Below are 27,585 nucleotides of genomic sequence, written 5' to 3' on the forward strand. Positions count from 1 at the left end.
AGGTTTCGATCAGTAAAACAGGGAACTTCTTCCCTCAGCTATGAGGACACGATTAAGAAATAGGGACAAAACTCCATTAAAGAACAATAATCAATGCTTAAAACAATCATTCATTAAAATGTACATCTGTGTTATATCAAAAGGAGACATAACTCATAGCCAATACCTGCTTAAGATATCAATCTGGCTATGCGTTTCTACAGGTATTTATATGATCCCATCGTAACCGTCAAGCCGAAAGCTATTGGCGAAAAGGCTTTGTTTTCTTCTTTCGTAAATAAAATGTAGCCCTTTAAATATATCCAAACATTACCCCCCAATCCATAACCAGTTATATACTATAAAATTATTGATTCACATTTTGCGATTTGTAACTGACTTCAATCTTCATCTCAAATAGCCTTTATGGCAGTTCTTATAACAACACCAACCGGTCGCTTAGGTATTTATATAGACCTCGTACTCGATGTGATGTATAAATTTCTATACGTCCTTTACAACCAGCCCGCTATCGCAACATCGAGAATATGCCTTCTATATCGCTACTTATGACTGATAAACATGACATGGGTAAGCACAACTTCCGCCTCTAATACGAGATCGTATAAAATAGTGTACATACTAAAATACCATGCTCTCTAATCACTGACTAGGCCATCAACGAACTAATCGATCGGTCCTATTTCCTATTTAGCACTTTATAGACCCAGCGAACTCGGGGGCAACGTCACGACTAACGTGTACCCGACGTAGCAGCACCTTGCATCCAAGCGTCCAAGACTATATACCGGGATCCTGTCGGCAGCTGTATAACCACAGCTGATGGTTGGACTGGAGAAACCTCGGGGGCCCCCTATTGCGCCGCGCTACTGGGAAATCTTCGGGCGGGAGAGCCGGTTGAGCGGCCCGTAACCCGGCGCCGATCTACCCTACATTGAAAGAAACCCCTTCAACTTTCTTTTACTTGGATGGGTTGTTCCCCCCGATTACGTTCCGGTGTCGAGGGTCACAATTCATACGTTTTGGGGGGGAAGGGATGCTTGTGCCTGCCAGGGAAAACCTTGGAGGGTCACAGACGATGGGACGGCAGACGAGAGCCGGTCTTACATGACCCCACGAAATACGCCGCCAAGCTGTGACTTCTGTGAATTGTATATGCTACTTGGTCAACGTTGGTCGTACCTCCTTGTGCGCTGTCTGCTGTTGAACCTTGTATGGAGTAGGGAAGTAGTGCGCGGTAGCGGCGGTGGGCTTAGTTTCGAGCTATAAAGGTAGTAATAAGTAATACATTATATCTCGAGAAGCTTAAAACCTGATCCCTTTCTCTTTACCTTCCTTCCAAATTTTCTTCACTGTCCTAGATGCTCGATTGCTACTGTTGTTACCACCACTTCTTCTCTACGAGCTGTCGTTGAGTCAAAGTAAATATGGCGGATATAATTGTAGAACAGGTCCTCAAGAAGCTCTCCATGAGCGACAAGGTCGACCTTTTGGCAGGTATTGACTTTTGGCATACGAAAGGCCTCCCGGAACACGGTATCCCTTCTTTGCGCTTAACTGACGGGCCCAATGGTGTTCGTGGCACCAAGTTCTTCAATGGCATCAAAGCTGCTTGCTTTCCTTGTGGAACTGGATTAGGTGCCACTTTCAACCTCGAGCTTCTAGAAGAAGCAGGGAGGAAGATGGGAGAGGAGGCCAAGGTGAAGGGAGCACACGCAATCCTAGGGCCTACTATAAACATGCAGCGAGGTCCTCTGGGTGGCCGAGGATTCGAGTCGCTTGGCGAAGACCCTTTCCTAGCTGGGTTGGGCGCAGCCGCGCTCGTCAGGGGTATCCAATCAACCGGGATCCAAGCTACTATTAAGCATTTCGTTTGTAACGACCATGAACACAAACGAAATGCTGTCCAAGCAATCATCACAGAACGAGCGCTGCGCGAGATCTATGCGTTGCCATTTCAATTGGTCGTTCGCGATTCCAATCCGGCATCGTTTATGACGGGTTATAATGGAGTCAACGGAACGTACTGTAGCGAGAACACTAAGCTTTTGGACCAAATGCTACGTGGAGAATGGGGTTGGGATGGAATGGTTATGAGTGACTGGTACGGTACATATAGTACTACAGAGGCGGCGATAGCTGGTCTTGACCTTGAGATGCCTGGTCCGCCACGATTCAGGGGCGAGCCGTTAAAGTTTAATGTCTCGACCGACAAAGTTCGCACCCATATCCTGGATCAGCGAGCGAAGGCTATGTTGGAATTCATCAAAAAATGCGCTGCTAGCGGCGTGAAAGAGAACGCCCCTGAAGGCACCGCTGATACCCCTGAAACGGCCGAGCTTCTTCGACGGATAGGTAATGAGGGAATCGTCTTATTGAAGAACGAGAAAGATATCCTTCCTCTTAAAAAGGATAAGAAGGTATGATATTCCCCCTTAACTCTGTCTAGACTCCAACGCCCTAATGGCTAATTGATTGGCATTGACAGACTGTAATTATTGGACCGAACGCCAAGGTTGCCACATACCACGGAGGAGGATCTGCGTCTTTGGCTGCGTATTATGCCGTGACTCCATTCGACGGTATCAGTAACAAGTTATCCTCGCCTCCGGATTATACGATCGGCCAATACTCACACAAATTGCTGCCGCTCCTCGGCTATTCGACTAAGTCAGCCAAGGGCGCACAGGGAATGACCATGAAGGTCTACACAGAGGGGCACGATATTCCAGACAGACAACCAGTTGACCAGCTAGAACTTCTTAAGACGGAGATGCTACTAATCGACTACTCGAATCCGAACGTGAAGAGTCCTCTTTGGTACGCGACTCTTGAGGGATCGTTAGTTGCCGAGGAAGACGCGACCTGGGAATTCGGCGTTGTTGTGTCCGGATCGGCAAACCTTTACATTAATGATGAGCTGATTGTTGACAACACCACAAAACAGACATTAGGCGAGGCATTCTTCGGTAGTGCCACGGTCGAAGTGAAAGGGACCTACAAGTTAGAAAAGGGAAAGACCTACAACCTCAAGGTTACGTTTGGATCGAGCCCAACATCGAAATTGGGAGGCGGTGCGGTTCTTCTCAACGGCGGTGCGCTCAGGGTTGGTGGCTGCAAGATTGTTAATCCCAAGGCTGAGATAGCCCACGCCGTAGAGCTGGCTCGGGGTGCCGATCAAGTCATTGTATGCGCCGGGCTTAACGCCGAATGGGAAACAGAAGGCAATGACCGCACCGACATGAGCCTTCCTCCCGGCTTAGATGATCTGATTGCTGCTGTCGCCAAAGCGAATCCCAACACAGCAGTAGTCATGCAGTCCGGTACTCCGGTAGAGATGCCTTGGATCAACGACGTGAATGCTCTTATCCACGCTTGGTATGGCGGCAACGAGACGGGAAATACCATTGCGGATATACTCTTCGGCGATGTAAATCCTTCCGGAAAGCTTAGTCTCAGTTTCCCGATCCGTGTACAGCATAATCCTGCATATCTGAATTACCGAACCGAAGGTGGTCGAGTGATCTACGGCGAGGACATTTACATCGGCTACCGGTACTACGAATTCGCCGACCGCGAAGTCTTATTCCCTTTCGGACACGGACTGAGCTACACGAGCTTTGCCTTTTCAGACCTGTCAGTTGCCGAAAAAGACGGGGAATTAACTGTAGCAGTTGCCATTGAAAATACAGGCAGCGTGAAGGGTGCCGAGGTCGCGCAGGTCTACGTGGCGCCCAAACAGAAAGCCAAGGTCAACCGGCCAGTCAAAGAACTCAAGGGTTTTGCCAAGGTAGAGTTGGCACCGGGCGAAACTAAGACAGTTTCTGTAAAGGTTGCGAAGAAATACGCGGCTAGCTACTGGGACGAGGAACGCGATCAATGGTGCGTTGAGGAGGGCGAGTACGATGTCATTGTCAGTGACAGCAGTGAGATTAAAGAAAGTAAAGCCGTGAAGGGATCGTTCAAGGTGGCTGAGACATTTTGGTGGTCTGGGTTGTGATGAATTCTGAATGAATTCTAACATGGGAAATAGTTGCCCATGAAATGTAACGGATGTTGATGAAAATTACAACGAGGCGTCTTATTCGAGATGGGATCTTGTAGGAAAATATTTGATATGATTGAACGAGATGGAAAATAGATTTCACTTCTGTTATAACGGGAGGATGATCAGTGACATATGAGTGTTTGATTCTATGGTATTACCGCCTTTTAATTGAGGTCACTTTGAAATTTAGATGAGTGGAATCGAAATCGGAATTTCATAAGTGAGAAGTTGAGAATTGTTATATTTTAGTGCCTTACGTAATGTACATATGTACATGTTGGACCCTGAATTAACCCCGCAGTGGGTCCGCGACATTGAACGCGGGGCAGATTTCCAAGACGCGACGCGATCTTACAAGATCTTTTTATATACAATAATTATACCATTATAAGTCAACGAGATTTACAACCATCTCGAATAAAGCTATAAATCGATTATACAAGCAATTGACCAATTAGAAAACTATACTTCTGCTCATGCCTCAATATTTAAAGAACTAAACCCGCCAAAACGATGCGCCCTATATCGTAGCTATACTATTAAGAAAACCCCAGCGCATCACCTAAAACACCCAATTAAACCACCACCACCACCATGGCGCCCCCAACGATCCTCGCCCACAAATCCTCCTTCCTCACCGCGCAAACCCTCCACCTATCCCAATCCCTCGTACCAAGCAACACATGGCGCACATCCAACCAGCGCATCCCCGAAAACGGCGGCAGTCTAAGCGACCGCGTCGTCGACGAGGTGTTATACCGTGCGAACCACATCTTACAACAACATGCGCGTCGCGTGTATGCGCCTCAAGCGAGTCGGCATGTCGCGGAGCAGATCGAGACGCTGTACCTAGAGGCTGCGGAGAGGGCTGTGCGCGGGGAAGGGAGTCGAGGGGAAGATGATGATGACGGGGTAGACGCAGGGGACGGGTTGGGTGGTGGAGGGCCCAAGTTTTTGATGGTGGGCGCGGATTTTGGTACGTCTACTTTTCTACGATACTATACTATGTTATAAAAGCACCAGTTAACCAACTATGCCCAACGCAGCATCTGACGAAGTCATCGCCTCCCTCCCCAACACATGGGACCAACACTCACCCTCCCAATCCGAAGCCCACCCCGCCGAAGCCCTACGCTACGCCGACCTAGCGACATCCCTATCGATTCTCTCCTCGCGGCGAAAAGAAACGCGCGCGCGCCTCGATCGTCTCCGTCGAATGCGTACTCTATTAGTCCCCTTTTCTTCCACCACTACCACCACCACCACCTCCTCTTCTGCCATAGACTCCTCCAACCCGCAAAGTAGTAATGGTGCAAACGAAGTAGTAAATAGCGCAAGCGAATCCGGCGTCGAAAAAGTCCAACCGAACCTCGTCACGCGCGACGGAGAAATGGAAAAGGAGCTCGAGCGCATGCGTGTACTACTCGTGCGCGTCGCCGCCCGCGTCGCCCAACTACCGGACCCGGAGCCCGGCGAGGACGTTGCGATGGAGGATCTGGAGGCCGTGGAGCGGGGCAAGGTTGAGAGGTTGCTTGATGGGTTTTGATATCCCGCGACCTTACTTGCTGACGCTTAGTATGCCGTTACAGTTCTAGGTTAGTTCGTTGTTATTGTGCGTCGACTTGAATGTGAAGAAAGAAAGTGGCGTCTCGAGGTTCGGAGCGGCTAGTTGGCCTAGCTTGGTGGTCGATTCGCGATGTCGTTTCGCAAGAATGATAATACCCCTATAGTATATATCTACCTACATACCTACCTACATACCTCATACCTGGCTAAGACAAGGTCAGTTAAGCAAGTCAAATTGCCATCATACAAAAACGAGCTCGACGATATGAGAAGAGGATATTTATAATAATATTTATGTGAGTGAGTGGAGTGGGTATTCTACTTGACTATTATTCTCAATCTCTATACAGGTTCCATTCTCTTTTATCCAATCATACTCGTAATAACTGATACCTCATAACTCATTATTCGGATCCTTACCCTCGCTAAGCTTGCGGCACAAGAGACATGATACTCTTCTTCCTCTGCTCCTGGCTGCCTTCAAGCGTGGCATCCTTAGAACTGTCGTCGACGTCTAGACCCTTAGAGGTCTTGGGCTCTTTTTCTTTCTCCTCATCCTCCTCTTCGCCTTTCTTCTTATCGTCCTTGGCGTAAGGGTTCGGGCGGACGACACGTAGCTTCACAATCTCCTTGTCCCTATCCTCATCAGACACCTTGTAGTAGACGCGTAGACCGACTGTGGCGACAGCATTCCACGGGTCTCTCTCGAACTCGTCCTCTTCCTCCGGCGGCTCGACAGGAGGTGGCGGCGAGGAGGGAGGAGGAGGGCCGACTCTGCTCGCCTGATGCTTGAGCTCATAGTCTAGCTCTCGATCGCTGATCTCGGAAACAGACGATATATCGCTCTCGTCAGACGAGTCGTCCTCTTCATCTTCCGTCTCCTTTGCTCCCTTCTCTTCTAACTTGTTATTAGCGTTTGCTTTATTTGACGAAGTAACGCCGGAATCGGGTAATCCTTCCGTAGCCGGCTCATTTTTGCCTTCAACCTTTTCAGACCCAGATGTATCATCCGCTTCTGATTCCTTAGGTACCTTGGGGGTTTCAGCGGGTCTCTCCTCAGACATCGGCGGTGAGTCTGCGGAAGACTTGTCAGGCTCCGTAGAGGGCGTTTCTGCCTTGAGATCTGTACTCGATCCAGAACCCGGTTCCTCCTTAGGGTCCTCCGGCGCTGGGGTAGGGCTAGGTGACAACACTTGAACGTGCTTATCCGCGGGTTCCGGCGGCTCTTCCTTGGAACCAGTCTTCTGTTTTTCAGCCTCCTTGGCCTTCAACCTGTCAGCCTTCGCAGCCTTTTTGGCCTGTGCTTTGGCTTTGGCCTTAGCCTTCTTCTCCTGGTTCTTCTTATGCTGCTTGACCTGGTAATAATGATGACGGTGCCGGGCCTCCATGATCTTCTTCTTGAGTTCCTCACGCTCCTTATCCTTCTTGCGCTGCTCTGCTTCCTTCCGCGCCTTCTTTTCTTCAGCAGACTCGATGATCTTCCCCTTACTGTGGGCGAGGTCGTATGACATGCCCACAGCAACCAGCTTGTCTCTGCGGTCCCGCGCATAGTTGCGCACCACCTCCTCTATCGGTAGCTTGTCCATATAACGAGTGGCATCAACTTTTAGCAAGACCGTATATTCGCCCTCTTCTAGCTCGAGCTCAACGTTTACTGCGCGGTTCAGACGGATCGAGCTGATGCTGCGAACAACATAGTCTTCTTGGCCGTTCTTGTGCAGGCGAAAGTTCAGTTCGAATCGGTACTGCCCTTCAAGGCCTCGGTAGTAGCGCTCATCCAGCTGAGAAAGCACAAGAACAACAGGCCCAGTCTTTGCGAGAGAAAATGTGAAGTATGTATCATGGTAGTCTAGTGTCCAAGGAACGGAGAGAGTTGTCCAAAGAGAGGTAACTTTCCACTCCGGCCCGAAAAGTCGAGTTCTGTCAAAAGCCTGGTACTTTCGAAGTAGGTCATCGTACGAGATCCAGAAATTCCCATCGTCGCCGAACCGATGGTTGAGCTTGACCATCCACTCAGCTGTCCACTCTTTAGACCCGTCACTCCAAGGACCAGTCCATTCTCCTTTTCCCCAGGGATTCTTGAGTAGGACAAGCCGCTGGCCGTCAATGTCCACAGCCTTCATTATCGAGTAGGCATGAAGCTCATAGATGCCCTTACGTTCGCCCCAATACGCGCCCCACATCCCTGTAGAGCATCCGAAGAGAAATTCATCATTCACTTTCATCAACTCTTCTTTCCAAAAATATTCCTTGTCAAGAATGTCCGTGGTATAGAGCTATACGGTGTCAGTAGGAAAATGATTTTCAAAAGCACGACTAAAAGAGAAAACTTGCCTCGGACGTAACTCCACCGGTGAGATCTTCGATTCCCTCTCCGGTGAAACCGCCCTCGATCGATGCGTAGTCACCATGCGCTTTAGCATACGCCTTCTCGAGCAGTGGTAGCCAGGTCTCATTTTCGTGCTCGCACTGGGCGAAATAGAGAGCTCCGGATCCGCTCTGATACGCCTTTCGATATTGCTCCTCAGAGTTAATTCTCTCGCGATCTTCCCAAAGTATCCGTTCGAGAAAGCTCTCATCGAAGTCGGGCTTGGTCAGGAATAACTTATCATCGATAATCTCTGAGATCCACTCCCCATCGCGATGGAAGACAAAGCCGTAGACGCCAACCTGTTCGTCTCGTGCTACGCAAACCTTCTCAATCAAACTAGGCTTGTTGCTGAGAGTACATAGAGCGGCGAGCAGCCAGCAATCGCCATCGCGACCTTGCCTTACGTCGTTGGCGGTGGGACCCTCGATATAGAACTTAGGGTCATCAAAAATGTCTACTACACGCTTGACGCTCTTAGGCTTAAAGAACGAGTCAGCTTTCTCCTTAGTGTTGCAAAGAGACTCCAGAGTATCTCGGCTACCCCATTTCAAATCGATCTCGAGATCGAAATGCGGGTCTCGATATTTCTGATTTACACGGCGACACTCCTTGACGATTTTGGCCACCTTGGCTCGACAGACGGCAGCAGCTTCTTCGTACGACGTCTGGGTATTTGTGCCAACGGCTTTGGTAGACCTCTTCGCCGCTTTCTCGGCATATTCGTTATGCGGGATAATAGTAGTTGCTAGTGTGGGTGAATTAATAATGTCACGCTCGAAAACTGGTGTATTACATAGGGTAGTATAGCAATGAGATCACGAACCTTTTCCAGGAGCTTTAGTTGTAAACTTTTTCCAGAATTCGTCAATCGCTTCCTGAGGGGTCTGCTTCTTAGGTTTCTTAGGTGTCTGCATGCTCACGGGCATCACGGCCATCACGGTACGGTCCCCAACGTCCTGGTCCGAATATCCTGTCTCCGAAGACGAGGCTGAGTCAACGTCGGACATGATTCTTCGATTTCAAACCAAGGTGAGATAGCACGAGATGCTAAGCTACTCCAAAGCTACAGGTGACACGAAGACGGAAAGGACACTGGGTCACCCGGACCTACTTTTCTCGTCAAGTCTAAAGGAGAAGAGAAGGTAGAGCGAAAGAGAAGGATACAAACAACTAGCACGATCAGCTATCTGACAGGCAAGAGAGGGGTTGTGCTAGTTCAGAAACGGCTAAGGGGGAAAGAGAAAGTGATGGAGAAGGTGATATGTGTAAGTGAGAAGTAAGGGCGAAGGAGAAGGGGATATTTTCGAACTTATACACATTGGCACTAGGACAGGCATAGGTATAATAGGCATGGTAGGCATAGAAGAAAAGTGTGGTTCACCGAGGCCGGGGGGAGTCATGATCAGTCCCGTCTCAGTCCCGTCTGCATTCATTAAGGCATAGCTCAGCCCATGCAATGGTTTGTGATATTGTGACATCGTGTGATGCTGACGACTTATACCGAGCCTCGATGGTGTTTAGTTGCCCGGTCTGCCTGCTTTGTTTGTTGCATAGAAGTATACGAAGTAGACGGAAAGTAGAAGCAATGGAATAATTTAGAGCATGCGACATTGGAGAAAGAAAATATGTACATGAGGGGGAAAGGAAGAGCTACTGGGTAGGTACATGTAAGTAAGTACTATAATGTTGTAAGAAATGGAAAGCTGCAGGGCTCTACGGATCCGTATGTGGGCTCTATGTGGGCCATAAGTGGACCATATCCCGCATTGCTGAGATAAGCTTGGGCAAGCTTGGCTAGCCCGCTTGACAATTGGGGGCCGAAACGCAGATATTAACCAATAGAAACTCTAGCACCCAGCCTTCATTTTATGGGTCATCCTATCTTATATCTTATGTACCTGTGCACCTACATTATGATATATCATACTTTTGAGCTGTCTACATCAAATACTTTCATCTGCATCGTTGATGTTGAAACCATTTCCGCATTTGGTACGATCCTGCGGCTCTAGGCAATGACAAGAAAAGAAAAGAGATGAAAAAAAAAGAGCCAGTAATAACAAGAAAAGACTCGACTCCTTGTGTGATTGAAAGGAATAATTACCTATGCATAAAAGAAGAGACTGAAAGAATAGTACGAAAACCTATTTATTAAACAATACATATGTAGGTATAAAACAATGCTAATCTAGGTATATGTACCTCTTAGTACATGTACCTACTCTTGGTCCCTGTTGAAAATACTTCTATCGTGACTATTCCAGCTGAAAATCAGGGGAAGGCCAACATTGTCTCGACGAACAAGATCAACAAAACGTACATGTCCTAACCGCACAGTATGATTGGCGTTCCGTTTCGGAATATTTGAAAGCATTGGATGCAAGTCGATGATGACATCGAGCAATCTATGATATTGCTGGCACGACGGAGACGCAGCCATTGTGTCCAACAATTGATCTTGGGTTGCGGTATTTGAGGCACCAACACCTAGTTCGTATCTTATAATCGGGTTAAGCACTCTCCAAGCTCGATTTAGCAAATTGTCTACTACCTGGATAGGGACCGCTGTTGGGGACCTGGTCCGATAATACCTGTTGAGCAAAGTAATGCATCTCGCAATACTTCGAGCTCCTTCATGCGGATTGCGAAACCATGATGGGGACTGAATAAGATGATCAAACCCGTATAACACTTCTTGGGGATTGTGGGCCAACTCTGGGGTATTCCTAAGAATATAATCGATGGCATCTATAAATGTTAAGCGGCAGGCGTCATGAAATGACATATCAGTACCGACAATAAGACATCGGACCATTTCTTCCGTGAGATGATACTGGGAAACAAAACCATCGATTACATTAATGTGTGAATAGCACATCTCTTCCAAGAAATTACCAAGGCCAAGTTCTGATCGCCGTCTGAGAATAATTTGGACGGCGTCCACACGGTTGTATTTTATGGAATTTCCTAGTAACATCGAAGGACTATTTATGCCCCAGATGTCTAGGGAAGGCACCGTGCCTGTCGAAATAGCCGTGTCGATAATAAGTTCAAAGCATCTAGGGCCCTCGGGGTTCCGGAGGCATTGCAGCATAGATTCGAAGTAGAGAAATTCTCGCACAACCGAACCAAAGTCCACTGTGTACGACCAGCCCTCTGGAACTCTCACATTACTTGTGACTATTATATCACGAAGGGTAGTCAACAGGCCAAGATTACCAGTTACAAAAGCATACTCAACCGGCTGAAGAGCACGGTATCGATGCGGATTCTCGAAAACGTATCTTACGGCGTGGTTGAAGACCGCACTGTTTAGTCTCTTGTTCATACGTCCCATTCGGAGACATTCCCAAAGCTCCATGTGTTGGGCAACTCTCGCCATGACGTCGAATTGAAGTAATGGAGCCATTGTGAATAGGTAGGTATTTGGTGTTTGATATGCAAATATTAAGAGATTATGTGTTATGATAATGAATTCAGGTTGTGTACCGAATATGATATGCAGATAAAAAGATAATGCCGGATATTTCTTTCCTGCCTGCCTCTTATACTAGAACTTTTGAGCATTGTTACATATTTGTGCTTCGACGATCAGATACGATATCCCTGTTGGTTCACTGTGCCTTGAGGCTAAAGCTAACAAACTAAACAATATAGTTGTTTGATTCTACTGTGATCGGTAAGCTATTTATAGCCACATGGCCTCGGAATTCGAATATTGTTATGAGTGTTAAAGTTTAAAGGAGAAAAAGATATTCGAGCTGATAAATACTAGGTATTAGCAAGGAACCATTATCCCATAGCTATGGCATTAAAGTGACCAAGTATTACACGTTAATCAGCTTATATTTACCAATTCTAGGTATATCAGGCGATATTGCGGGCTATTCGACCGTATAGTCGTAACACACCTGTTTCCGTTTATATTCTAGGATATATACCGCGATTATCTTAGTCAGAACATGTATAGCATTTCGTCAGTGGACTCAATTCCTCCAATTTTGGGTGTATTCTGCGAACTACTAGGATGAGTACCATATTCGCCGCCGTACGTCAAATATGCAGCGAAGAGGAAGTAATATGCGTATATAAAGTTGAGCACGGCATCGAGTTGTTGGATATCGGTACACTTAAATCAGCTCATCAAAGGATAAAACCCCAAACGCCTACGACTTCCACCATCACATTGAAACGATATTCTCTATTATTGCTATTACATAACCCTACGGACTTCCTCGCCACAATGCGTCTCATTCAAGTTCTCTCGATTCTTTCCCTTGGACTGGGTGTCTTTGGCCAAACCCGCGAGTGCACGACTCGAAACGATTGCTCAGGGAGCAAAGTTTGCCAGCGTAAGTGAAATAGCTCAAGCAAACACTAACTTATTGCGTTTAAAGGTTACATTACGAAATACCAAGCTAATATTGTCGTATACGCAGATAAAACTTGCCAATATTATGAGAGCTGGATCTGTACTGAGCCAACTGACCCGGCCTGTAACAACGGAGTTCAAGATGAGTGCTACCATGACTGTGACAAATGAAATAGTATGCTTGGTATCGAGGTATATATATATGGGTATATATTCATTGAAACGCGTGGATTAAAGAGACTTCACGGTATCTAAGCATATATTAAACGACTGGCTTCGTTCATTGACCTTGGTAGAATATTATCTCAAACACTCATTACCGCTGAAGACAAATTTCAAATCCTGTCTATTTCTCTAAACGTAGCCTCCAGAGTTTTGAATAGCCACGGAAAAGGTGACTAGTTCTGTTTCGCTTTTACAAGGTTAAATATAGCCTTCTGGAACTCGCCATGAAGAGCAATGACTTTAGGATGCATGGGCGGAATAATCTGACAGACTGCCGTCCCGCAGATACCCGTCTCATGGTCAATAAACCACATACAGCTCGGAAACCCGCCCCAAAACACGGTGTTCGGCGCGAACCAACCCTCCCGGCCTTCCTTCACCACCAGGCCTGCGAAGCTCCACGTCTTCCTGATAGACAGTGGAATCTGCAGGCCGAGGTACCGCGTCTTTTCCGGAGAGGAGGCAATATCGTCGTTCAAGCGCTGCTCCAGCTTTTCGTCGAGCTGCGGGCGGAAAAGTTCTTCGTACAACGCAGGTGATAGCAGCTTGGGGTCTCGCCTGAAGACAGCAGACAGGAACGTGTAGTAAGCTCTTGGGGTCGCGAATACGCCTGCGCCTCCCAAGCAGTCAGACGCTCCGCCCTTCATATCGAAGTCTGAGGCGTCCACTGCCGGCGGCTCTCCCTTTTCATTGAGTGTGCTAATATCAGCTACCCTATCCTTCATGCCGTCTCTCGCCCTTGGAAAGAAACTAGCCTCATTTTCAATTCCCAGAGGCTTCCAGATACGTTCGCGCATGAATTCGTCGAGGCTAAGGTGCGTAACAGCTTCGACTGCCTTGCCAGCCCATTCAAAATTCACGCCATATGAGAATCCCGTGCCCGGGGGGTACACTAGAGGCAAGGTAGCTATGTGCTCGGCATCTGGACCGGAGAACGGCCTTTCGCCGCGTGAGGCGCGCCATTTCATAAGCAAGGGGTTGAACCAATCATACTCGTGGCCGGACGTGTGTGTAAGTAGCATCCTAAGAGTGATAGGGATAGAGTTGGGCGTAAAAATGCCTGTGTTCTTGTCGTCGTCGAAGCCGGTAATAATACCGTATTTTCCGATATTAGGAAGTAATATCTTAACGTCTTTGTCTAGATCTAAAGTCCCGTCTTGGACACATTGTAGAACAGCGACCGCAGTCATGAGCTTGGACATGGAAGCAATACCGCTGACTGTGGAGTCCGTGTAGGGAAGGTCGGTGCCTTCTTTGAGACTCGCCTTTCCAAAGGACTTGGAGTAGATTTCATTGCCTGCATTTAGTACAATCAGTTGTTGAATATAATCGTGTCATTGAAGTATTAATTCAACGTCTCCGACTAATAGCTGTCCCATACGCAGCCAAACATCCCCAAGCACCTGAATTATGTATACAATTGGAGGAAGATTTTACCATCTTTATCTCCTGCGATAACTGAGACACCGGGAAGTAATCCTGAAGCTATAGCGTCTTCATATAGCCTTTCGATGTTTTGTGTCATGGCTGGGGCTAGGTATAAGTTTGATTTAGGAGGTACCTGGGTGAACAACGCTTTATAAGTGGATCGTGAGTCTTGATAGAATTACGTGATTAAATATAAGGGCCTTGAAACAGTATGGTATTCTGCTAATGAAAATCACGACACAAAGGACATGAGGGGTTGGAGATGGTGGGTAGAAGATATACCGGTCGATCAGGCGATTGGTCAGCATGGCGTTTTGTCTCTAGGGTAAATCCGCACCCTTATAGGCAAGTGGATATCTATAATCGCTAATGAGTTAATGCATAACTGGATATATAAGGTAGGTAGGTATTCATACGTACCTATGCTCTCTTTCATAGGTATATCAATACCTAAAATAGGAGGTGAATATAATGAGGCCTAAGGTCACCCCTAGGTATCGACAACGAATTATGACATTCAAACAGCATAATAACCTCTATCTATATTCTAGGTTAAGCATATGGCCACTAAGACTAACTCATAAATATTATACCGGGCTTTATCTCAGTTTCCCTAGACCCTATAGCAAGAAATACCTATTAGCCCATAAATTCCTTTACTTTGTCCTCGCACCACTCGAAATACTCCCTTGCCCGTCCCGACCCCCCTTCTTCCTCCCCTCTCAGCGCTAGAAGAAGATCCTTTCTCTGTCCAGGATGCCATCTCCCATCACAAATCGCATACCGTCCTGTCACCGCATCACCCATAGTGACCGAGTCTGAGAATGCCGTCCAGAGATACGTGTAAGCACCGTGTATAGGATAGCGGAGGATAGGTCTAAGAATAATTTGAAGCAGGGGAACGGTACGCCATATTCCTGTGATATAGTTCCCCGGGTTGGCGGCTATATGGACAACTCCCGTGCCGAAAGCTCCAGTCTCGGACTGCCGGCGTGCGAATTCTGAAGCTAGGAACCAGTTTGCGGCTTTAGAAGAGGCGTATAGCTCATTTTGATTCATAATACTGAAGGGATCCTGTAAATATTCTTTCCGGATCCCACCCTGAGGACTTATCACATCGACAAGAACTGACGCGGCCCACACGACACGCACTGTATCCTTCGGGGACTTCTTAGCTGTTCTAGACAGAATAGGGGCAAGTAATCGGGTGAGTAAGTGGTGCCCAATAGAATTGGTAGCAAAATGATGTTCGTGTCCCTGGGGAGTTCGAGGAGCATTTTTCCGAGCGCCAACACCCGCATTATTGAACAAGACATCGAGCCTCCCATCTAACTCCTCGAGCTCCAAGAATTTTCGGGCAGCGTTTTTGACACTCTCAAAATCCGCAGCGTCCATTTGTATGAAATGTAAGCTCCCTGTCTTCACATTCACATCCCCATCTTGGACATAGTGTGTCTTTATGCGGGTAATAGCCTCTTCAGCATTGTCTTTCGATCGCGTAAGCATATATACCTTGCCACCCGCACCGTACAAGATCCGTGAGGTCTCATATCCTATCCCGGATGACCCGCCTGTTACGATGAACACCTTGCCGGCTTGGCTTAACAAATTAGTTTCTGTTAGCGGTGCGCCGTTGCGTGGTGGGAAGAATTGTGTCCAAATTGCTCCGAGAGACATATTCGAGTGTATCTCAGGGTGGTAAAGGAGTAATAAGAAGTAAAGTTAGTGTGCGGAAGATGAAAAGGTGAGACAGGCGTGTACCCCTAATTGGTTTGTGTCATCCGTAGAGATCCAATTACAGTTAGAGCGGTAGACACCCCTGGTTACGGAATTATCAAGATTAATGCCCGATGAGATTTTTCATACACAGAGTGAGTGTACAAGGTAAGTAGACCAAGTAATAGATTGAATATATTGAACTAATAACGCCTAGCCTTCTATCCTTTGACGAGGGCACTCCACGCCTCTTACGTATATATAATTGATAGACCCCTGTATCCACCCCTGACCCGCGATACCCTGACAGGGAATACCGAGGCGGCGCGGTATCACAGTGGCTGGGTACATAATAATATTGAATTACGGCCCAGTAACATTGCCATGTCTGCATGTATACGCAAGTTTACATGTTGTTCATAAGGCTAACGAATCAGAACGCCTCAGCTTTGGTTTATTAGAATAAGGTGGGAACCCCGGGGATAATAGAAAACTTAAGATGTGTATAGGCTCCTAGAATGACCCTTTGAAGAGGATAGTTAAAGTTACCTAAACTTATTTAGTATTAACTATTTATTATAACAATATGGCCTAAATGAAGAATATAAGACTGCCGTCATAACATTAGTATTTACCTAGGTAGCCGCGGATAAGGAGGTGGGAAAAGGGGGGGAGAAATCCAATATATATGCATCAGTCACGTGATAGAGGCTATGAGTCTCTTCACCAACTCACAGCTATAGAACGGCCTACCTAATCTCTAAAGATTCACCTGTACTTTAAGTCCTCTTAATCATCTCTCCCCAGCTCCTGATGCTTGCATATTTGAGTAAGTTTTATTAAGAGCCTAGAATTTACCCAGAGTCTAGGTAGACCCTATTGCTCCTCCATCATTAAAGAGAAAGATAATTAGAAAAGGAGGCATACAGATATTTAGCTACGTAGGGCAAAATTAACGTCCCTAAATCCTAGCCCAAGCTAGATAATAGTCCTACATTGCGTGTGTTAAGACCTTCCACAATAATGAGACTGGTGCCAAAAGATTTCATCCAAACGGCACAAACAGAACATCCCCTCCGAATTACAAGAGACTCAAATAAGAGATGGTGTTGTCAGGTTTGACTTACAAAATCACGCACTCATCCCGCCATCAACCGGAAGAATCGCCCGAGTGATGAATTTGCTCTCATTACCTAAGAGGTACCCAACCATCGCAGCCACCTCACTCATTGGTAAGTAGTCTTTTAATAGCGCTCCGTATTCAGCGAAGTTGATATCAGGTTTAGCCTTGCGTAACTCGTCCTGCATGCCCCCGTCCACCAAGCCCCTAGAGCGAACGGTAGTTAGTTACTGAGGAGGTATCTCGTATTCATAGAGGGAAGAAGAAGAAAAATCAAAAGCTGAGAAATACGAGGTCTACCGCATACCAGCTCCAATTCAGGAATCTAGGTTGAGGATAAAAGAATGTATACTTACGGGCACACAGCATTAACTCGGACATTACGGTGTGCGTGCTCGGCAGCGGCTACTCTACTCAAACCAATGACCCCATGCTTAGAAGCCACGTAGGCCGGCAGGATAGGAAACCCGCGTATGCCGCTAACGCTAGACATGTTCACAATGCTACCGCCATCTGCGATAGCGCGTAGTTCGAACTTGAGACAGTTGAACACGCCAGTTAAGTTGACGTCAATGACTCGAGACCAGTTCTCATAACTCATCTCCGTTATCTGTTTCCCGTCACCAAGGATTCCTATTTCGTTACATCTCAACAGTTAGTCAATGGGGTATAACAAAATTAGAGGGGGTATGTGTGAGCTTGGGAGAGAAAACTTGTCTAGCTATATATCGTAGATTCAGATCAGCGTACCAGCATTATTAACACACCCGTCAATCCTCCCGAATTTCTCCTTCGACGCAACGACCCATTCCTCAACGGACTTCGGGTCGGTGACATTCACAGCCCATGTCGACACTTGAATATCGGGGTAAGCCTCAGAGATACGTTGCGCCGAGGTGTTGAGCTTGTCTATCTGCAAATCTGCCAAAGACAATGTTGCACCACGCGCCGCAATGTAGTCACTTATAACTGCCCCGATCCCTTGGGCCGCCCCCGTGACGAGTATAACCTTTCCTTTAAGGGGCTTTGGGTCTGCCATTGGTCGAGAGAGCAGCTAGGAATAAGCTAGGAGTTCGTTTAGACTGTATAAAGAGGTCTACTCGGGTTGACTGACAGAGACTTACATGTTGGGGAATGCCTATGCTTTTATAGACAAATATCTACTCCAACTTCAGAAGGTCACCTGGAACTGAGATAGTAGCGTCTCACACAAGCCATCCTCCAGATAATGCGGGCAATAATCCTTGAAGATATTAGCTACACAACTGGTTACATAGCCAAGGCCAGTGAAACATGATAGGCAAGTTATTGATATTTTAGACCAGAAGATGTATTCCTACCCGCGATAACCTAATACTTTTCTGCCATTGACGTGGGCATCACGTCGTATGCATGCATATGCAGCTGAGTTATCCCGTCTCTATCGGCGAAGACGTTCACATGATGACAGTAGGCTCGTATTATTGGCGGATTGTTGACTATCGTTGCTTGCTTTCTCGGATCATGGATGAGCCACCCGGGATAGGTAGATTATCGATATTAATCACATCGTTCTCAGATGAAAGAGGGGGTCATGAAAAGGGGATTGTTGAACATATAGCGTATCAGGTATAATATAGCGAGGATAAATCACCACCACCGCGAACCGAAGTTCACTTACTTCCCCACGTCGTAGTTGCTTGTCAGATGACAAGGATTACGATAGGTGTATGACGTGATAAGGGTCCTAAGATCTAGCTTGGAGCTATCTACCAGCTGGTCACCTGTCACTCCGTAGTGGTCACATACCAAGGGCAGCCTCCGACATTGCTATACCAGAATTATATCGAAACAAGGTTCAAATATCTAAGGATTCATAATAGACATGCGTAAAGAGTCAATTAATAGTTCGACCAGTAATTATATCGGACGCGTCAAAGAATAAAGGTGAAGATAGACATGTATCGTATCATATCAGAATACGCATTAAGTAATGGATTCGGTAATACATACGATTTACCCCAATGAGTACGATCTTCTACTTTAGGTACTCCTCTATTCTACCTCGGCTTCGCTCCCAGCCAAGGGCCGTTAAATACCGAAAGTGGGAAAAGGGCTTGATGAATGTAAGCCCGCAATCGGTGATTACCGATTATGTCAATGAAGAGGGAGATAGAAGAAAAGAGAGTAATGTTTAACACGCCTTGAGAACAGTTGCCTCTGGGTCAGGGCACAAGACAAGGGAAGTAAAGAAAAGAGTCGCTAATTTCAACTATCTAAGATACTTACCTAAGGTATGTATGGTTAACATCTCATACTCGGCTATCCTATCCAGCTCTTCAAGAACTTCGCTATTAAACTTAACCATACTCAAATAAAATTATATCTTGCTGCTTTATTCTGTATTGGCCACTACGGCTTCCCCGGCAAGTTAGAGCTGTTCGATCTTTTAAACTGTTGACAACAAGTCCATATGCGCAGCAGTTTCTCTGGCAATATTTTCTAGCTCCATAACCGCTAGTGGGCGTTCGCAGTCGATGAGGAAGATCATCGTATCCTCGATGCGCTGCTTCCAGAACTCCCAGCGATGCATCGTCAAGCCAGGGGCAGGATGGTGACTACCGTAAGTCTTATAAAGCTCGAGTTGGTATAGTTCCCCGTGATAATAGGCTGCCTTGTGGGTTGGCGGTTCGAACCCGCTCTTGATCAGCTGAAATATCCTGTCTCCGCTCAGCAGAATCCATTGAAAGACCGAGTCGAAGAGCTTGTCGTATTGAGAGGCACTGTCCCAGCTGGATTCTAATGCGTCGCGCATTGCGAATACGAAAAATAAAGGCTCATCCATTACATCGAAGGCGTACATGACGGAGGCAAAGTAGTGAAAGTGAAAATTCAGGAAAGGCACCTCATGGTGTTGAGCTTCAACTCCCGGCAGACCTATATATTAGGAAGAAGTCAATCCAGTCCCCTTCATAGACCATCGTATCATAGGGCGTATCGGTTTAGATACAGTGCTAATACTTACAATAAGCACGCCTAAGTCCCCGTAAGATATCCTCTCTTGTTAACAGCGGCTGTTGGTTGGGTAGCAGGCCTAATGGGCGATTCACGATTCTACAGAGTAGTTCAAAGAGAATGGCGGCAGGGGTCCAAGTGACAACCAATGCCGACAACATGGGAAGTTGTGTCATGATGCCACGAAAGACAACTTGTTCTATAACAAATTCTGCTCTCATCTCCGGTCTGATATGCGATATGACGATACTGAAAGTATTAACATCTTTTTCATCTGCGAAGTGAGGGCGGGATATAATATCTGTGGTAATACAGAATAATGATTTGCATGCGACAAATTCCGGATCAAGCATGCGATAATCTACCTTGTGCCTCAGGAAGGTATGGTCAGGTTTGAAGAACAAGGAGGCCATATTGATGAAGAGGTGTTGTTAGACGGTAAAGAGTAGAGTTACTATTAAAGATTACAAGCCGCGCGGAATATAAACCTAAGAGTGGTCATTATATCTTAAAGAAACTTCCCAATGTTGTTTCTTGAAGTAAAGCGGTTACTAACTTAGGTTGTCACTGCTTGACAGAATAACTACCTCCTGACCTACCTGGTAGGAATAAGGAACTCTAATCCTTTTTTCTGAGTCCCCATTGCCAATACTTAGAGTGACCTGATTTGGTGAAAGACTCAGCGGGAATTTCCCCTAGTAAGGCAGCGTAAAATCGCAAAGTCTTGGAATATAATACTCAAGCTTTGAGTTGGTATTGGATTGTTCCTCACATCAATACGTCAAGTGGAGGGTTTTCCTCTGGTCCATGTCTTTAAACGGTCTAATAAGATTGGCCGGATGCATTTTATACATATTCCGTCTCCTAATCCACTGCCTAAGTATGGTACACCCGCGCTGTTTGTCCCATATCGTACATGCTTTGCAACTCGTGATTCCCTCTATCCCTTGGCCAATGCATATTATGTATATTTTGTATATTTATACTCTGAATGGGAAGTTAGTGTCTTGCGTAGATACTTGATTGAAGTTTTAATTGCAGATATCTCACGGCGGAAGAAGGTATTCGCTCCAGGGACTCGCTAGAAAAGCCACCGCAGCCTGGAACATGGAACATGTTAGTTGCCAATATATTTGGTGGTGAGGGGGATATGTCGCAAGGGAACATACGCCGAAGATTGCTACGCTCCGTACGACGGAAGCATTTTCGGGAGATGTGAAAGCTTCGTAAGTAGAGCTAATAACGCCCTTGTTGGAACGGCCACCGACTCTCTTTGGCGGCATTGTATATGTGTTGGAAGTTGGAAATAGTAAAGTTGGCGAATTCGGCTGTGTGTGATGTGATTGATATACAATGATGATGTCGAATACAAAAAAAAATATTTGGAGAATAAATCTAAGGCTGAATACCTAAAATCCGAGCTTACCTAAAGTTACGCTATTCCGTTGGCGGGACAAGTGGGGCCAATCTGAGTTTCTTGTGGGTCCTTGCTTATGATCTTTTAGTGTATGGGGCAGCTGACAGGCTAATGTCGTAATGCTGTCACAAAGCTGAAGTCCATTATTATTTATCTTTCCCATTTCCCATCCATCTAAATCCCAACTTAAACCTACATGTAGATATTTACATCAACCGTACCTATTCGTAACAGGTATATATACGTCTCCATGCTCGCAATCCAGTATTCAAATATCACATATTGTCCTAAAGTTACACTTGAAAATGGTTGAGACACCTCGATCCGCTTACGGCAATGCCGGCGGTTTCTTACCGAACGGCACTTCATTACCTTCTCCCGCCCTCAGTACAGCATCTAATAAGGTAGCTGCGCGCCTCCCGCGTCCGCGATCAAAACCTCTAGCTCGGGGTTCGAGAAAAGAAGATTATGCAAGAAATTATGTCTCCGAGCGACTATTACACATATCGCGCCGATACGTTAAGAAGCATGGCATCCCGGACCCTGCTGACGAGGTGAGCGGCTATAAGGACGTGGACGAGTTATGCAAAGACCTCGAAGATGTCGTTGATGTACTTTGGTTTTCGGGCACACGTACGTTTTATCCTATGTTTACACTTCGAAAGATGGAAAGTCGAACAGCTTTATTAACAGACTTTCTAGCCAGCCTTCAGATCCCGTACCTCCTTAACGTCGCACTCGCATTTAACACGTATCTACCATCCTTCCCGCCATCACCGCTGCCCACATTTGCGCTGCTGAAGAAACTTGACCACTGTTTCGCTAGTCTTCTTGTAGGCCACGATATTAAATCAGGGATCCCTTTACCAGGGCTCCAAGGCAATGGAAGAGGACTTACGAAAACCGATATGGTGCGCTGTAAAAGCATTGCCGATGAGACCCGCATGCTAGTCGCAGTGATTATGAGCGATGAGCCAGATGTCGGGACGTATGCAGACGCAAGCGATGACGATTATGATATCGAGCAGCCACCTACGAGGAAAAACATCGGCGTTTCATTATCTACGGGGTTAATACAGACACCTATTCCGTATAGCGGTAATAGCAATGGCAGGGTTAAGCCTAAAGATATTATAGACTTTGAAAACGACACAGACTTGAGCGATGTCGAAGAACCACGCCATGCTATACCCAAACGCAGCGCTACCGATTTAGACGACGAGGGGCCAGAGGATAAGAAAAGGATAAAAGTTGAGGAAGAGGAGCCGACGCCGAAGTTTAGTGATGCGGCGCCGGGGGCTCGAAGTCCGGTTCCGGCACTTGATGGACCCGGTCCACATCAACCCGACGGCAAGTTCCATTGGATGGTAGACGACGATGAAGATTCCGACGACGAAACAGCCCCGAAAACAAAAGTCAGCTTCAACAACTCTACTACTCCCCCATCAACGATATATATGGCTCCCGACACTGAACGGGATATAGGCGAGCCAAGTGTAGAGTTAGATGAGGAAGAGGAGGAGCTGCAACTAAACGTAGGCCAGGTATATGAAAAGACGCTGGTGCAGCTTGGTAAATCACTCGGCGAGCCTATAACATATGAGTAGCAAACTCCACGTATAGGTATATATAAGACGACATAGTTAGGATAAGTGATTAGCTCGGCTATATTACACGTAATAAACATAAAAGAAGTCAAATATAAAACATAATTATTCATCATACTTTATTAATCTCCGTATATCTAGTGAAGGCTAAACTTGATTTTAACTTGTCAAATGCCATTCATTCCCAATTATAAAAGTAAAAAGGCATGTACATCTCCGACTGTGCAATAGGGGTTTTTTTTTGTTTTTTATTTTTTATTTTATTTTTTTATAATAGTAATAATAATAAACCTTCGCAGGTAAGCGAATGCCTCTAAGGAAAAATGTCGACGGAAACACCATAAACCATGAACCACCACCACAGCATTTCTGCTCTATTATTGAATACACCCGAGACGAAACAGCCAACCCACCAACCACAATAGAACCGCACTACACCAAATCATCAAATCCAGCTTCCTTTCCACTTCTACCGCCGTCTGCTTCTGCTCATAAGGCAAAAGGTTAGTTTGTGAATATGCATAGGTAGGTACCTGTTAGCCGGATCCCATCTCCCGGAACAACTTTCGCCTCCCCATGCCCACCATTTTTTTCAGTCCCAGAAAGCAATATTCAGCACCTCAGGTCGCGAAGCAAATTTTTAGTATTTTTCTTCTTTTCTTCGGACGAGGGAGAGGGAATGCCTTTCAGCACATATACTCCTCTCACTTTGGACAATGGGCTTGCGAAAGACGACGGCCAAAGCGCCAGGGGCATTCCTGTCATCATTGGCGCGACTCGGAAGCACCTATTAATCAACAGCTCCTCGCCACACCACTGTTGCAAAATCAATACAGCAGCAAGGTCTTGGGTTTCCAATTATGAAATCTGATCAACTCGACTGAGGGTGCGCTTGAATGAGTTTCATTGCCTGACTGATCCGCCGAGGTCAAGGTAAATCCAAACGAATATGAAGACAAGAAAAACTAGCGAGCCGCGCAGTAGCAGAGAAGTGCAATACGAATCCTCCAAAAAGTACAATAGAATCAATCATGGACCCCAAGACTGAGATGTCCCTCGCCAGAATCTCACCGGTCTCAAAGACAAAGCAACGGACGAGACGAAACAAGGGCAAATGTGATATGAGCGGTATGACGAAACAACTAAAAACAATAAGTATGGTATGGTAGTCTAAGAGGAGAAAAATCAACAGGCTTTTCGGTAGTAGTCGTGTTTCGTCTCTGGTCCGCTGAGTTCGAATACCCGCCAGACCATGGCCATAGTCCAGATGCGAGTTTAAACAACCGATGAACGCCATGACATGCCCAACCCGAACATAGAGATGCTTAAAGGATATCACTTCGAACCGACGAGTTTAAAGACGTGTTCCTACTCCGCCCCAATCTCCCCAGCCCCTTCCATTCCAAATGGCCCAGTACCAAAATCAAAGGTTCCGGGATCAGCGTCGCCGTCGTGCAGGAATGAATCAAAATCAAAGTCTTGAAGTACGTCGCCAGTCTGCATAGGGTCCGCAAAAGACGGCATGGCGCCAAAATCCTACAAGAGTCAGCGCGAATGACTTGAAAAGAATCGGGGCAACTTACTATTGAGTTGTTGTCCATGCCAAACGAGTTTATTTGTGACGGGTCTGGATGCGCTTGTGGTGCAGCAACTGGCGCAGGAACAGGCGGAGGAGCAGATACAGCTGCATTACCTGTTGGCTGAGCAGCCACAACCTGGCCGTTCTTGTTGAAGTTTGTTGTGTTGACGGGCGTGACAGGCGTGGGAGGCTCTGGCTCTTGGGCGGCTTCTGAAGCAGGCGTCGCACCTGGGGCCTGGTTTGCCTTCTTCTGAGCGGCATTCTATGCGTAAGCAGTCAGACACAGTTGTTAATACACAATTCTCAAAAACTATATGCGTACCTTGTTCTTGGCGTTTTTAGTATCCTTCTTCTTAGGTGCGGCCTTGTTAGATTGCTGGGGTGTAGGCGGAGCCGCATTATTCTGCTGCGGCGACGACGTTGAGCGGCCCCCAGCACCATTGTTAACCGGGGGAGCCGACGGAGGGGGCATAGATCGTTGCTGCGGCGTGCCCTGAACCTGACCTTGAGGCCCTTGAGGCCCTTGGGGCGCCATCGCGTTTCCATTCGGTCCCTGCTGCCATTGCATCGGGGGACCACCCTGGGCACCCTGCTGCGGTCTCATCATTTGAGGATTCATTTGGCCGTTAAATGGTTGATTGGGGTGAGAACTCGGGGGTCGCATGCCTCCTCCGTTCATCTGTGCTGCGGTTACCATGTTGGAATCCATCCCGTTCATATTCTTGAAGAAATGACCCTGCATATTAGGGTCCATTCCATTTGGCACAAAATTCATTTGGTTCGGTGACCCTCTCGATTGCGCACCATCCGTCAATGGCGATGGAATGGTAGCGGGATTCATCTGCGGAGTATTACGCTTCATTTGGTCCGCCGGGTTAGGTGAAGCCCCCGAGCGACCTCCTTGAGCAGACGGGTCTTGGAAAGCTTGTCCATTCGGACCAGGGCCACCGGGTGCCCCAGGACCGCCGGGGCCAGCTCCGTCCGGTCGAGGTATGCCACCCATGCTATCTTGCTCTTGCCTCGCCATCATGAGACGTTTCTTGTTTTGTTGCTCTAATAGCATTAGCTGCATCTGATAATCCTGCAGAGCATGATTGCTACCACCTGCTCCTTGGGCGCCACCTGGCGCACCGGGCCTCACTACTCCGGGACCGCCCATCCCGTCTGGGTTGTAGAGTGCAGTAATTGCGACGTCATTAGGTCCGCCTTGCATCATGGGCGATTGGCCCTGCGGGCCGCCAGGATTTGGCATCTGCTTGTTAGTTATTTGCTGACCATGGTGCTGCTGTAGATTCTGTGAATATGTCTGAATTGACTTGGCCTGGGTTTGCGGAGGTTGCGATTGAAAATTCTGGAACTGTTCAGGTGACAGACTAGCTGGGTTGATACCGTTCGTTGAAAGCATATGTCCAGCTATAGTAGTATTTCTGGGTCCGTTGCCTACTTGTTGTCCTGGCATGCCTTGCTGCGGTCGTTGTCCATTAGGCATCATGCCTCCCTGCTGAGGGTTGAAGGGTCCGGATGAATCCAGACGCGGTCTCTTACTCGGCGACGGCGCGTTCTCGGCCTGGCCGGGAGAACCTGGGCGGTTTTGATTACCGTCCATATTCGAACCATCGCGCTGCATCTGATTCTGTTTCGCCTGCTGCAGCATGTGCATGGCTTGCGGGCTGTAACATCATGTTAGTCGGCAATGTATACGATAGACTCTTGACATACTTCTGATTATTGGCCATAGCCGTCCTAGCTAAGTTTTGTTGCTGCTGCTTCTGATTAATTTGCATCCCATTTGGCATTCCCATCATTCGTGGGCCGTAGAGGTCTTGTCGCATTCCTCGTAGTATTGCTTGCTGTTCTGTTTGTTTCTGGCGATTTTGTTGCTAGACTAGTCAGCCTTACCGCTGTCTAAAAATGGCTTTACGGGACACTTACCTGGGTATGATTGACATATTGGCTCACTTGGGGACTAATGCCCGGCTTGTTACGTTGAGCGTAAAGCATATCCCAGAATAAACAGAACCACTCGTATAGGAAGCTATTTTCGGCGGCAGCTGGGACGTTCGGCAGAGGTAGATCCGAGGGTCGCTTCGAGTCTATGTCATCTTTACTATCGGTGTCCATAGGATCATCACCCACCCCATTGCCTAGAACATTGCCATTCTCGTCACGACGGCGGCCGGGGCTTTCCTTAATGACGTTGAGGGTCTGTTCACTCTTGAGCATTTGGCGCGCACAGTCGAACATGCCCTCTCGAAGGAAGTAGTCGTAAATATATGTATTAAGCACTGTCCGGTTATTCCCTTGGCTTTGGACTTGTTGCTGTTGCGCGGCTAACGTATTGGCCATCATTGGTGATGGACCACCGACAGGCCCAGCCATGGGGATATTGGGCATATTCATGTTATTCATTAGTAAAAAATGATAGACAGACAAAAGTCTGTCGAAATCCGCGGTATTCAGTCACAGTGATAAGCTACCACAGGGCAAATGCGCGTGCGTGTCGCGGTGATGGGGAGCCAAGCTTGGCGACCGTGAGGCTCAATTCTGGCTATTGGAAGTCGTGTTATGATGCCGGGATGAATCGGTCAAATATATCGGGCGCTCGTTTCTTGGTCAGCGACGGAAGAAATGGTCAGACAAGACAGAAACGAATGCGCGTAAGTGTGTGGTAATCGACTGAGCAATCCAGCACTTGACGGTGCGTTTCGGGAAAGGAATCCTAGTTTTGGATTTCGCCTTTTTTTGCTAGACAGGAAATATTGATTAGGCAAGAGTCTGAATCCTCTAGCTATGCAAAAGGAGCGAAAGAGGATGCGACCAGGTACGCAGGTACCAAAGGTCCCTTTGGTATACGGAGGCCAGGAATGAAACCCGCGAATGAGGTGGAAAGAAATGTTGGTATAAAGTATCGCGAGTGGCGGTAGATTTAATAAGTAGAAAATGGACGAGTGGATGAGAAAAAGTGAAGGTGGTGGATGTATGTCGGATTTTTTGGTGCGACGGCGGTGATGGCGAAGATGGGTTTGTCAGTCGATTTTCGGTCGGGTGGTATGGGCGTGGTGGTCTGGTCGTGGCGGTGGTAGGTGCTGATAATAGCGGTCGTTCTTGGGGGCTGGTTGCTTTATTATAGCGAATGAGAGAA

The 27,585-nt window shown here is 47.1% G+C and overlaps 11 protein-coding genes across 11 annotated transcripts; 3 read left to right on the top strand and 8 right to left on the bottom strand.

The window, feature by feature from the left end:
• Nucleotides 1-1,283: 1,283 nt before the first annotated feature.
• On the top strand, nt 1,284-4,247 carry F5Y00DRAFT_127426 (glycoside hydrolase family 3 protein). The gene is made up of 2 exons (XM_048004153.1): nt 1,284-2,420; nt 2,489-4,247. The coding sequence occupies exons 1-2, from the start codon at nt 1,428-1,430 to the stop codon at nt 3,998-4,000; spliced, it is 2,505 nt and encodes an 834-aa protein (XP_047862931.1). The 5' UTR covers nt 1,284-1,427; the 3' UTR covers nt 4,001-4,247.
• A 395-nt stretch (nt 4,248-4,642) lies between these two features.
• Nucleotides 4,643-5,772, top strand: F5Y00DRAFT_271471 (kinetochore Sim4 complex subunit Fta4; the record flags this gene model as incomplete). The annotated part of the gene is made up of 2 exons (XM_048012802.1): nt 4,643-5,024; nt 5,095-5,772. 2 exons carry the CDS (start codon nt 4,643-4,645, stop codon nt 5,592-5,594), a joined length of 882 nt encoding a protein of 293 aa, XP_047862932.1. The 3' UTR covers nt 5,595-5,772.
• A 109-nt stretch (nt 5,773-5,881) lies between these two features.
• On the bottom strand, nt 5,882-9,689 carry F5Y00DRAFT_242573 (cysteine proteinase). The gene is made up of 3 exons (XM_048008538.1): nt 8,809-9,689; nt 7,949-8,730; nt 5,882-7,890 (listed from the first exon to the last, which is right to left on the bottom strand). Exons 1-3 carry the CDS (start codon nt 8,990-8,992, stop codon nt 6,040-6,042), a joined length of 2,817 nt encoding a protein of 938 aa, XP_047862933.1. The 5' UTR covers nt 8,993-9,689; the 3' UTR covers nt 5,882-6,039.
• Nucleotides 9,690-10,203: 514 nt separating this feature from the next.
• On the bottom strand, nt 10,204-11,394 carry F5Y00DRAFT_271473 (uncharacterized protein; the record flags this gene model as incomplete). The annotated part of the gene is made up of 1 exon (XM_048012803.1): nt 10,204-11,394. One exon carries the CDS (start codon nt 11,392-11,394, stop codon nt 10,204-10,206), a length of 1,191 nt encoding a protein of 396 aa, XP_047862934.1.
• Nucleotides 11,395-12,560: 1,166 nt separating this feature from the next.
• F5Y00DRAFT_242575 (beta-lactamase/transpeptidase-like protein) lies at nt 12,561-14,265 on the bottom strand. Its single transcript, XM_048008539.1, has 2 exons — nt 14,020-14,265; nt 12,561-13,879 (listed from the first exon to the last, which is right to left on the bottom strand). The coding sequence occupies exons 1-2, from the start codon at nt 14,105-14,107 to the stop codon at nt 12,756-12,758; spliced, it is 1,212 nt and encodes a 403-aa protein (XP_047862935.1). The 5' UTR covers nt 14,108-14,265; the 3' UTR covers nt 12,561-12,755.
• A 384-nt stretch (nt 14,266-14,649) lies between these two features.
• F5Y00DRAFT_271474 (uncharacterized protein) lies at nt 14,650-15,717 on the bottom strand (the record flags this gene model as incomplete). The annotated part of the gene is made up of 1 exon (XM_048012804.1): nt 14,650-15,717. Exon 1 carries the CDS (start codon nt 15,685-15,687, stop codon nt 14,650-14,652), a length of 1,038 nt encoding a protein of 345 aa, XP_047862936.1. The 5' UTR covers nt 15,688-15,717.
• A 949-nt stretch (nt 15,718-16,666) lies between these two features.
• F5Y00DRAFT_127460 (NAD(P)-binding protein) lies at nt 16,667-17,946 on the bottom strand. The gene is made up of 3 exons (XM_048004154.1): nt 17,597-17,946; nt 17,203-17,479; nt 16,667-17,053 (listed from the first exon to the last, which is right to left on the bottom strand). Exons 1-3 carry the CDS (start codon nt 17,883-17,885, stop codon nt 16,858-16,860), a joined length of 762 nt encoding a protein of 253 aa, XP_047862937.1. The 5' UTR covers nt 17,886-17,946; the 3' UTR covers nt 16,667-16,857.
• A 1,140-nt stretch (nt 17,947-19,086) lies between these two features.
• On the bottom strand, nt 19,087-20,253 carry F5Y00DRAFT_271476 (uncharacterized protein; the record flags this gene model as incomplete). Its single annotated transcript, XM_048012805.1, has 2 exons — nt 19,087-19,762; nt 19,851-20,253. The coding sequence occupies 2 exons, from the start codon at nt 20,251-20,253 to the stop codon at nt 19,275-19,277; spliced, it is 891 nt and encodes a 296-aa protein (XP_047862938.1). The 3' UTR covers nt 19,087-19,274.
• Nucleotides 20,254-20,886: 633 nt separating this feature from the next.
• F5Y00DRAFT_264031 (putative TOM core complex subunit Tom6) lies at nt 20,887-21,123 on the bottom strand (the record flags this gene model as incomplete). The annotated part of the gene is made up of 2 exons (XM_048011590.1): nt 20,887-20,940; nt 21,010-21,123. The coding sequence occupies 2 exons, from the start codon at nt 21,121-21,123 to the stop codon at nt 20,887-20,889; spliced, it is 168 nt and encodes a 55-aa protein (XP_047862939.1).
• Nucleotides 21,124-21,395: 272 nt separating this feature from the next.
• F5Y00DRAFT_242582 (uncharacterized protein) lies at nt 21,396-22,979 on the top strand. Its single transcript, XM_048008540.1, has 2 exons — nt 21,396-21,890; nt 21,960-22,979. Exons 1-2 carry the CDS (start codon nt 21,563-21,565, stop codon nt 22,862-22,864), a joined length of 1,233 nt encoding a protein of 410 aa, XP_047862940.1. The 5' UTR covers nt 21,396-21,562; the 3' UTR covers nt 22,865-22,979.
• A 781-nt stretch (nt 22,980-23,760) lies between these two features.
• F5Y00DRAFT_271482 (uncharacterized protein) lies at nt 23,761-27,509 on the bottom strand. Its single transcript, XM_048012806.1, has 5 exons — nt 26,376-27,509; nt 26,163-26,323; nt 24,766-26,113; nt 24,448-24,705; nt 23,761-24,400 (listed from the first exon to the last, which is right to left on the bottom strand). Exons 1-5 carry the CDS (start codon nt 26,850-26,852, stop codon nt 24,233-24,235), a joined length of 2,412 nt encoding a protein of 803 aa, XP_047862941.1. The 5' UTR covers nt 26,853-27,509; the 3' UTR covers nt 23,761-24,232.
• Nucleotides 27,510-27,585: the final 76 nt, after the last annotated feature.

This window comes from Daldinia vernicosa (genome assembly GCF_022497035.1).
Source record: "Daldinia vernicosa strain CBS 139.73 unplaced genomic scaffold F5Y00scaffold_38, whole genome shotgun sequence".
Lineage (NCBI taxonomy): Eukaryota > Fungi > Ascomycota > Sordariomycetes > Xylariales > Hypoxylaceae > Daldinia > Daldinia vernicosa.